The 10620-nt window shown below is 29.4% G+C and overlaps 1 protein-coding gene across 1 annotated transcript in view; it reads left to right on the forward strand.

Moving 5' to 3' along the window:
• LOC117176567 overlaps positions 1 to 10620 on the forward strand; it is an 80220-nt gene that overhangs the window by 62363 nt on the left and 7237 nt on the right. Inside the window, exons 11-13 of the mRNA XM_033366821.1 lie at positions 9158 to 9297; positions 9537 to 9610; positions 9688 to 9795. Coding sequence (XP_033222712.1) covers positions 9158 to 9297; positions 9537 to 9610; positions 9688 to 9795 — 322 coding nt within the window. The remainder of the gene's footprint in view (positions 1 to 9157; positions 9298 to 9536; positions 9611 to 9687; positions 9796 to 10620) is intronic.

Here is a 10620-nt window from a genome sequence, read left to right on the forward strand (position 1 = left end):
ACCTGAACTTTCCTGTGCGAGGTCATCAACCTAACAAGAAATATAAGCACTTTTTAAACTATATAGGAAGCCCCCAAAATCATATACTCTCTGCTCAAGCTGAAAATAAATTCTAATTATATAATTATTAGTCGCTCGTCTATAAATTATTTTTATCAGCTATAACAATATAAAATATTTTAATCGTTACTAATCCCAGTCATTTATTTATTTTTATTTTCTTATTTAGACTCCATTTTATTTTAAGGTTAGTTGTGATTTATCATGCCTCTCTTGTTTCTATTTTCAATTTTCGTGCTAATTTTTATTCTTGAGTGAACTGAGTTTGCATTTCCAGACATTTATCTATACATTTTTCTCTGTTCATTCATCACTAGCGTTTGTATGTGCCAAATTCAACATAATTTTCTCGCACTTTGTTACTGATAGTTCAGGAATGTAATTGAGGAACATTGACCTTTCTCGTATCCTATTAGTCTGTCAATAAAAAAGCTTGTTATTTTTATTCACCATAAAAAATAGGATAATTATGATTTCTTCATAATGCATACATAATGGATGTCTGTTGAGGGTTTCATCTTTGTTGAATCAAATTTATGAAATGCTTTTATCTTTTTTGTGACTTTAAAATTACTGCAATTCCTTTTATAATAATTAAATACCTGAGAAAATTATAATAGTACATTCTTAGAATTTCTTAGGCTAGGGCTGAAACCCTTCACTGTTAAAATTATGATTGGAATTTACTACACATGTGAGTAAAGTCATTTGCATATACCGTACATACACAGTTCTTTGATGCCTTTAAATCTTGTCAAATAATACAAAATAAAGTAATAACCTCAAATTCGTCGACGAAGTACTTACTTATAATTAAAATGCAACGTACAGCTGGAATTTTTTTCTAAAATTCGCTGTGAATGTTAGCATTTTAAAGTTAGTATAATTATAGGTTTTTGGGGGTTAGGCTTCTTAATTATATTCTTATTTGAACTTTACACTTAAAAACCAGCGTCATTTATGTTTATCTAGGAAAGAATGTTATGTTTTATTATTTATAATTGAAAATAAGTGCCAGGATTATTTTTAATTTGTGTGAAGTGCAAATATCTGTCTTTTCTAATAAATTAACAATATGCGTTATATGAAATTTAATATACTAGTCTCTTAATCGCGATTTCGTATACTAAGGTTTTAAATTTAATGTACAAATGTATATTAAATGTATAATAAAATTGCAAACCTTTTTAACAATGTTATACTTTAAACAGAATAAGATCAAATAGCCAAGGATATTATTTTAATTACTATATTAAATAGGCTATGAAACCCTTTTTAGACGCATTTCGATTAATTTAGGTCCATTAAGCTGTGATGACCTCATTGCAAAAATGGACTAAAAACCTATGGGGAATTTAGGGCTCACTTAATGCCCTATTGTCAAATTTAGTGCTTCGTAATTTTTAGAAAAAACCTTTAATCTTGCTAGTTTAACGTTAAGCTAGCAGGATCACACAGAGAAAAAAACGAACTAGGCAATATTTCTTTGTACAATAATTTAGGGCTCATTCAATGCCCTATTGCCAAATTTGACGTTCCGCAGTTTTTTTAACATCTGCGGTCCTGCTAGCTTAACGGTAAGCTAGCATGGCTACAGATTTTTTTTTCTAAAAATTGCAGAGCATTAAATTTGGCAATAGGGCATTGAGTTAGCCCTAAATCATAGAGCAAACAAATTTTCAAATATTTTTTTTTCTACGTATGGTTCTGCTAGTTTAGCGTAAAGCTCGCCTGACCACCGTATACAGTATGTTTTGTTTTCGTAGAAATCATGTTTAAACTTATTGTATTCTCTGTTAAATTAATGTTTTCTGGACGAGATAATTGCATAAGTACAGAATGTGGTCTCTTAAGGAATTTGAATTTACGACTTAAAAATATGTGTCTACAATCTTTGTGCCAAAGAACGAAATTCATTTGCTATTAGGGATTTTCAATTGTGCCATAAAGTACTTAAAACAAATTAGTTTTATAGTTGAATCATAAAATACATTGAATTCATTGAACTAATTGATTTCGATTGTTAAATTCTTTCAAGGCTTCAACATTGTTTTTACTTTGTAATACAAGTAGGTTTCTGCTTTTAATTTTTTAAAAGCTTTGATATGAAAAGCATCTGCTGAGATAATTATAACTTTCCAACCAAAAATCCCACTAGGAGTGCGAAAGATGCAATCGCTCTTCCTCATGGTGAATCATCCTTACATTATTTCTGAATGAGGTTTCCCCCTTTCCGATTCGCAGAAAAGTGTAAGAAACTTGTGAATCACTGGGCTTTTATTTTTCATAGAAAGTATATCTAGCTTTTGAATTAAAATTAACTCAGAATGTAATTATCTCATTTTCAATTATTTTAAAATTAGTTTTATTTATTTAAAAGTATACATTTGTTTACTACTACTAAAATATCGAATATGACTGAAGACTTATTGGGGGGATCCAGAATTTCTATTATATTACTAGAATATGCAGAAAACCTTCAAACGTTTTTCATCTTAAATTGATCACGAAATGAAAATAAATTGCGAGGATATTACCGGAAGCAAGTCTGCAGTCAGATTAATGAAATCGAAGGCTTTTCAAGCAATATATTTTCCTATACATAGTTTTATTTAAAAATTTAATTTTCTTCAATTGAAACTATTTTTTAGAGATCATTCGAGAAGTTACAACATTCAGTCTAATTCAAATTTGTTTAATTTGGACCATTTTCAAATTTATAATTGTTCATGTTTGAATATTTCATCCAAAAATTGTTTTATTAAATTCTGTTATTACATTGTTAACTTTGGCTGATTTAGTACTTACGCTCAAATTCATTCAATTTTCAGTGCTTCAAATGTTTTAATTTTCCAAACAACGTACATAAACCTTTTTTACGAAATTTTATTATATTTTCTTGTATTGTTTATGCTTGTGTTTTTAAATTATGTAAAATTTGAAGTTTTCAAATTCATGTTGTACAATAGTTTTGTAAGAAAATTAGATTCAGAATGTTTGTTTTATTATTATTATATATATTGGACAAAGCCTGGTTTTTACCCCATCATTGACAGACTGGGTTGCAGTCAAGTACATGATGGGATGACACCTACAGCTTAAGGTGGGTTCCGAACCACCAGAACCTCGGTAAAGGTACATTGAAAAATTTCTAGAGGTACCGGCTCAGGGATCGAACCCCGGACCTCTGAGGCGAAGTCCGAGTGTCTAACCAACTGAGCCACCGAGGCTCTAAAAAATTATTATTATTATACCATTAAGCCAAATCATTTATAAAAACTAAAATATTTCATGTTTTAAACCCTAATCCAATAATTATAAATTTCATATTTTAATGAAGGCTGTAAATATGATAAGGCGCAACAGCTTGTTTGTTTTTATTATGTGTATTTTAGAAAATCCGGTTCCAATGATGCCTTGAAACTTATTGATTTCCGGGTATGATCTATAATGGGCAATCAAAAACTGTTTCTCAGGATTTGCAATGTTCGCACGTTGCTAACTGCTTCGGATTGCATTTGTTTTCGTCAGTTATAATTCCTTTACGACTTGGCACTTGATGCACATAGTTGGTTGAATGTGCGTATAGTTGCAATAGGAATGTAGTATATTTCTCAATTTCATGCGTATCATTTATGTTATATGCTTTTGAAAGACTTAAGTTGGTGTTTAAGCTATTTGGACAATGTGTTATGAGTTCGTGAACACACATGTGTTGACCACAAGTCCACCAGCTGACCACAAGTCATTTACAAACTAAAAAAATATGAAAGATACATGGACTCTATTAAATGACTTATAAGTACATTTTTAAATTCAAATTCTTAATTTTTATAGCGTCATAAATACTTGATTCATTCTTCCACATCTATGGAAAAGAATAATAAAATCGAAATTCGATGTTAGGTTTTGGAACTGTATCCTGATATGCCAATAATACTAACCTTCTTGATATTTCTACCCATACTAGCATGACCGTGACGTCATGCTACAAAAATCAATATTCCGCGAAATATTTGAGTCGTTTTTTGATTCCTTTATATTGATTTTTAGATGGCAAATTTGTACTATTTCAAGGAAATGTTGTATTTGTCACGCTGTACTTCAAAGAAAACACTTGAAAACACTCACATGCATAATGCGCAAATTCGTACACACGCTTACAGCGCACGCATCCATACAAGGCTGATGCAGCCAATGAACGTCGCTTGACAAAAATCACCCGACGACTCGCGCTAGAGATGCCCTCCCTCCCCAGTTTTGAAATATGGAAATTTTTGTGTTTCGCGGACCTTGATATTGGCAAGAGTTCACTGTATATTTGATACTTCATCCAAGAAAGATTGTAATTTTTAATTTAAAACCAATATAATAATAAAAAAATGAATTTTCAATAAAAATAATTAAATCCTCAACCAAAAAGTTAGATTTTTGAACAAAAAATGAAATTTCTACCAAAAAGATGAATTTTCAGACCAAAAAGATAAATTTTAAACTAAAAAAGATCTTTCATTTAAGAATTGATTCTTTTTAATAAAATTATTCAATATTAAGCCAAAAAGACGAGTTTACTACAAAAAATTTGAATTTTGAACCCAAAATTATGGATTTTCAATCCAAAATTATGAAATTTCAACAAAGAGGTGCATTTTCAACCAAAAAGATCTCAACTACATTTTTTAATTTTTTAGGCAATAAATAATTATATACTTTTCAACCAACAACAATGAACTCTTAACCAAAAATAGTTGGATTTTATTATTGGGTTCTATTCATTCAGTTCGCATTTAAGCCAAAAAATCCAGAGAAGGGGGAAAGACTGAAGCCTGCGTTAACTAAATAGGACTTTTGATTAATTTGCAATACTTTTATATAAAATACCTTAAATGGCATATCTAAAAAAGTATGTTAGTTGTAGTTGTAGAAACAAAAATTTGGAAATCGAAAATAATATAGAAAAATAGCGTATCCCTTTTAGCACCCTCTAATAAAGTCTAATTAATTTGCAGTTTATTTGTATGTCGCTTGGTGTTAAATGTTAGCAAATTGCATCGTTTAAAAAAACTTTATCTTCATAATTTTGTTATTTTCTTGAATGTTATAATTTTTTTTTTATCTTTTTGTTGCTGACATTGACCAATTTCTCGAAAATCTGAGAGCTTTCAACTGATAATTAATCTTTGTGTCTTTTAAATAATTAATTTTTAGCTTACTTGGAAAAGTACTTCGATCAACTCAGAGTTCTGTACTGAAAATACACTAGAAAAAAAAATTGATGAGAATGAGGAATCAAAGCAACAAATCAAGAGATTTTTCAAAGCACTACAAATAGCAATTTCGTTTACTATTCATGACTTATTCATATGACATAAAAAGGTTTTAAGAATAATTTAAATCCCATTTTTTAATCTAAAATTGAACTAATAAGCCATTGTAACCCCTGGGATAGGGAAATTGGGGTTGAGAATTTCTTTTAGTCCCTAATTGAAGCTTTTTGTAATGCAGAATTGAGTTAAAAAACAAAATTTGCTATGTTAAATTTTTATTTTTTGATATGACAATGGTTTTTACTAAACTATATCTGTGTAAAATGAGGAAAATTACCATTCATTCAAATTAATCATTTAATTGGACATTAAATAAATAAGCCCCACACATTATTTTATCATTATTATTTGGCTTTAATTGAAGACTTTCGTAGAAATTATTAAGAATTCTACCAAAAACCAAATTATTTTGGTTAGATTTTAAAGGTTTGGTTATATAAAATGATGTTGGAATATATTTTGAAATAAATATGCTTTGACGCAAAAGGGTGTGTGTAATGAATGTATAGTTGTAATTGAAAATTATTCATACAAATAGTAAATTTCAGCTTTTTAAAAAGTCACTAAACAGATGTAGCTTTGTGCAAATCGTTCATTTTAAAGACAATTCGTAGAAGTCTCGTGTCACGAATCGTTCCCACCTTGATCAGTGATAATTGGCATTAAATTGCACAGCTGCCGAAGGCACGTCAGTATAAGCAATAAGGCTGTCACTATTAATTTTCTTGACGATTCGCAGATCAAATCATTAGTTAAAATGTTTTGATCACTTTGGTGATTTATTCGTAATTTTTATATTTTACAAACGATGTCACGATTCAATAAATGTTAAATTTTCAAAATTTTAAATTGTTGACCTTCAATATTTCAAGGTTTAAAATTAATCAATTTCTCTTTATAAAGTTAATACTTTTGTCAAAGGTTTGTTGAAACGTCGATGTATTAATTTTTGTAAGCCGATACTTAATTATATCGTATGGCCGATGAAACTTTAGTTTTTTCTTGTAGGAAATGTGCGTCAACGCTATAACGTTCAAAGAAAGGGAAATGAAACCTTTTTGAAGGCCTTTATTGTTCTATACAAATTTTTTATTTGATTTGTAAAATCTCTTGATTTAATTGAAAATTGAAATTATTCTGATTATTTTTGAGTTTATTTGCAATAAAAGAATTTAGTCAACGCTGTTGGTTTAAAATTTAAATTAAAACTTCGAATTCAAAGGATTTATCCATCTTCATTTTTATTTTCTGAAAATAATAAGGAATGGAATGGAGATTTATTTTATTGCTATTCAAAATAAGGACAAATTCCTTGTACGCGGAAGTTTACTAAACTTCCTCTTATTTGCACTAATCGCAATCCGGTTTTGAATATTAGCAGTTCTATATCTTCGTTCTTAAATACACACATAAACGGTCCAAAGTCCACCCACCTGTCCAAGTTTTTTTCAGGTGTCCATGGAACGTGCACAGTTATTATTTCTTAACGGCTGACTCTAGCATGACATCTTGTTTCAAAATAGATCAATTTCTACATCAATTCTCGAAAAGCGTCACACCTTTATGTAAAAACACCTGTTCGGATTGATGCACAGAATTGATTGACAATACTCAAATGACATTCTTTAGCAAAAGGCTTGAAATTTATTTACATATTATTCTTCAGTAATTATAAAACTCTTGTTTCGATATTCCTAAATGATGGCTTTAAAATTGATTAAAACTTTTAAAATTGAATAATTTTAAATACTTTTAAACTGAACCCTTTTTATCTATAAAACAAGGTATCTAGCGGACTGGGAAAAGTCGTAAATTTGGCTCTTTAATCGAATTATTTTTTTCTGTTTTATCTTTTTATTGATTAGTCGAGAATCAAAGAGAGAGAGAGAGAGAAATCTGATTGTTTTCCGTATGATACCATAAAAGTTAATGGATTTACTATGTAAGTACTATGCATTGAAAAATGTTCACAATAATGGTGATAAGTTGGTCCGATTCTATAGAAATTTACCTTTAAAATGCTCTTAAGTACATTGAAAAATATTTATTTTATTAGATTTCATTAAATATTTAATAAAACATTGAAATTTGACCATTTTTGTAATATGTATGTATTTAATCTCTCCCTTTTACGGGTTTGAGGGCCACCGCTCCCTGTACATATATTTACAATTCCATCCTTAGTCTAACTTAACTACTACTTATATTCTACTCTTTCGCATTACGCAGGATAAACAATAGTAACAGTAGTGATATTAATTCCTAAAATGAGCGAGCTTCCAGGGCTTCGGTTGATTCATTTTACTATGCTATCCTTCAATTGAAAGTTTTGAAAATAAGAAAATTTTAAATGCAATCGTAAAGCGATTGTAAATTTATTGAAGATGTTCAAAATTTAACAATACATCATGTAGAAACTTCATAAATTGAGCCAATTTGGAAATTACTATAGCGCTGGAAATTGAACAATTTTAAATGAAACACAATTTGAAATTGAAAACGTTAAAATTTGAATAATTTCAGAGTGAAATATTTCAAATTGTTTGTATACAGTTTTAAATTTTTGAAAATTTTATACTATATATATTCAAAATAAAAGCCTGAATATTCCGCCAATTTTTAATTGAATCTCCCAAAAACGTATGACGCCTTTTCCAAGTTCTCTGGGCTGGCAGAAAATATTTGTTCAGCGCTAACCGAATTTGGGTGAACCTAGACACGGTCTAATTTATAATTAAAGATTTACAGTATGTGCCACAATTCGCGTATTCTAATATAATCTATAAAAATAAGAAGAGCTAAAAACAACTTTTTTCACTTTTCAGTTCCTGAACAAAATTTATTTGCTTGGTATAAATCTTACACTGGAAATAAAATGTAATTGAATTAAGAAAATTATTTACTTGTCCGTATTTAGACCCAAGTTTGTGCCAACTGCCAAGCATGCTTTAATTAATTTCAACATAAAAATATCGTTTTCAAGATGACTTCATAATTATTTTAAGCAAATGTGTGTAGACGAATGTTTTACGTTTTGCATCAAATTAATTTTTTCTTTAGATAAAAAATTCAAGTATTTTTAATTCGAACCTTTAAAAATGAACTTTTTAAAAATAATACGAATTAAGAAATGAATACATGGAAATTTCGAAACGTTTAGATTTACAATTTAACAATTTTGTTCATGGCATCTTGAAAAGGTGAAACATATTTTGCATGAAACATTAGAAATTGTGCAATTTTAAATTGTAAGCGTTTGAATTATTCCATTTCAAATTTATCAGTCTTAAAAATTTGAGAATTTTGTATTTAAAAATTTTAAAGTATACAATTACAAATTTAATGTCTTTAAAGTAATATCCAAATTTCAAATTAAGGCTTTTAAAGCAGTACATATAATGTAAATTTGAAATTACTCAAAATTGCACATTTTAAAATTTTTTAATAGAATCCTTTTTTATTTGAAAATAGAACAATTTAGTAAAAATTCCGAGAATTCGAAATTGAAAAATTGTAAACAATACGTTTAAAAAGTAACTCTTTGTTATTGGTAACAATGAAACGTGAAGAACATTGTATAGACACGTTAGCAATTGTACAATTGTATTTTATAATGCGAAGAATAATTTTATTTTCTCTAGATATATTTACTGGATAATTTAATATTAATTTTCATTATTATTCCATTATTTTTCTTCTTCTACAATTATTTTATCTTAATGGTTATTATTAAATGAATTATTAGTAAATATCATTTTTTTAATTTGCAGGTCTTACATGATTGTGTAAAAGCAAGAAGGGAAGTGGAGTTACACTGGAGAGCTTCAAATTGTAGACACATTGTTCATATTAAAGACGTTTACGAAAATTCGTACAGTGGAAACAAATGTTTGCTTGTTGTCATGGAATGGTAAGTTCATATTACATAAGATAAATGTTCTATTAAAAGTCAAAATTATTCGTGTAGTCATTCTCTTTCGAACTACGCCAAATAGTATTTCCAATCATATTTGATTCGTATTTACTTCAATTGCTAATAAAAGTAATTGCAAATAAAGGCGAAAATAAGCAGAAAATTATAAGATTAAAATAAATCAAAGTTATTAAATTAAAATAAAGACATCTTTTATAAAATATTTATCTCTCCAGCATGGAAGGTGGGGAACTTTTTCAGAGGATACAAGACAGGCAGGATGGACAAGACGGTGCCTTTACGGAAAGAGGTAAATAATTCACGTTAAATAAATTAAGAATAAAATGAAATATAAATGAATTCACATTTTTTGGTACTTGTTTACAGAAGCAGCTCAAATTATGTACGAAATTTGTGTGGCAGTGAAACACCTTCACGACATGAATATAGCCCATCGTGATCTCAAACCAGAAAACCTATTGTATTCCAAACCAGGTGAGTGAATTTAGTATACTGATTGCATTTATAATTTCATATTTTTTCGGATAGCACACAAGTTTGCCTGGAGGATTCCTGGAACATTCTAATGGAAGGTTCGGAGAATTAAGAAAAATGTTCCAAGAAGGTTTCCGGAAGTAAGTAAATGTGCGCGTATCAAGGAAGGTTTCGGGAATGTTCGTAAAAAAAATTTCGCATTTTATTAAATAATCTTATTATTTAATGCGAAAATTATTGATAAAAAATCCGCGAAGGTTCTCGGATGTAGGTAATTGTCCGCGCATCAAGGAAGGTTCCCGGAATATTCGTGGAAAATGTTCGCACTATATAAATTGAATTAATGCAATTAATTTAATTCCTTACGAAACATTCTATGAACCTTCCTGGATACGCAGGCATTTACCTACTTCTGGGAATCTTCCTGGCACATTTTTCGGAATTTTCTGAACCTTTTCTATTGAAATGTTCCATGAATGTTTAGGGAAACTTTTGTGCTACCCGGGATGTAATTCAAAAGAAAAATATTTGAATGAAACAATGAATCAGCAGGTTAGTGAATAGTCAACCTGCTTATATAATAGTATATTATGCACCAAGGGGGAGAAGAGGGACTTTATTGACGAGTCTACACGAGTCCATCAAGTCCCTCTCCCCTATGATTTATTCGGTATTTTATATAAAAAATGCATGAATATCACAGTGTTTTTCATCCCTATGGAACCGAACTTAAATGCAGCTCTGGGAGCGGGTGCAGTGTTTCAGACTAGCACCCGCTCCCGGCGAAATCCCGCGGTGGTCCTTATGTGAAACTTATGTGCGTGT

The sequence above is a fragment of the Belonocnema kinseyi genome, chromosome 7 (genome assembly GCF_010883055.1).
Source record: "Belonocnema kinseyi isolate 2016_QV_RU_SX_M_011 chromosome 7, B_treatae_v1, whole genome shotgun sequence".
Classification (NCBI taxonomy): domain Eukaryota; kingdom Metazoa; phylum Arthropoda; class Insecta; order Hymenoptera; family Cynipidae; genus Belonocnema; species Belonocnema kinseyi.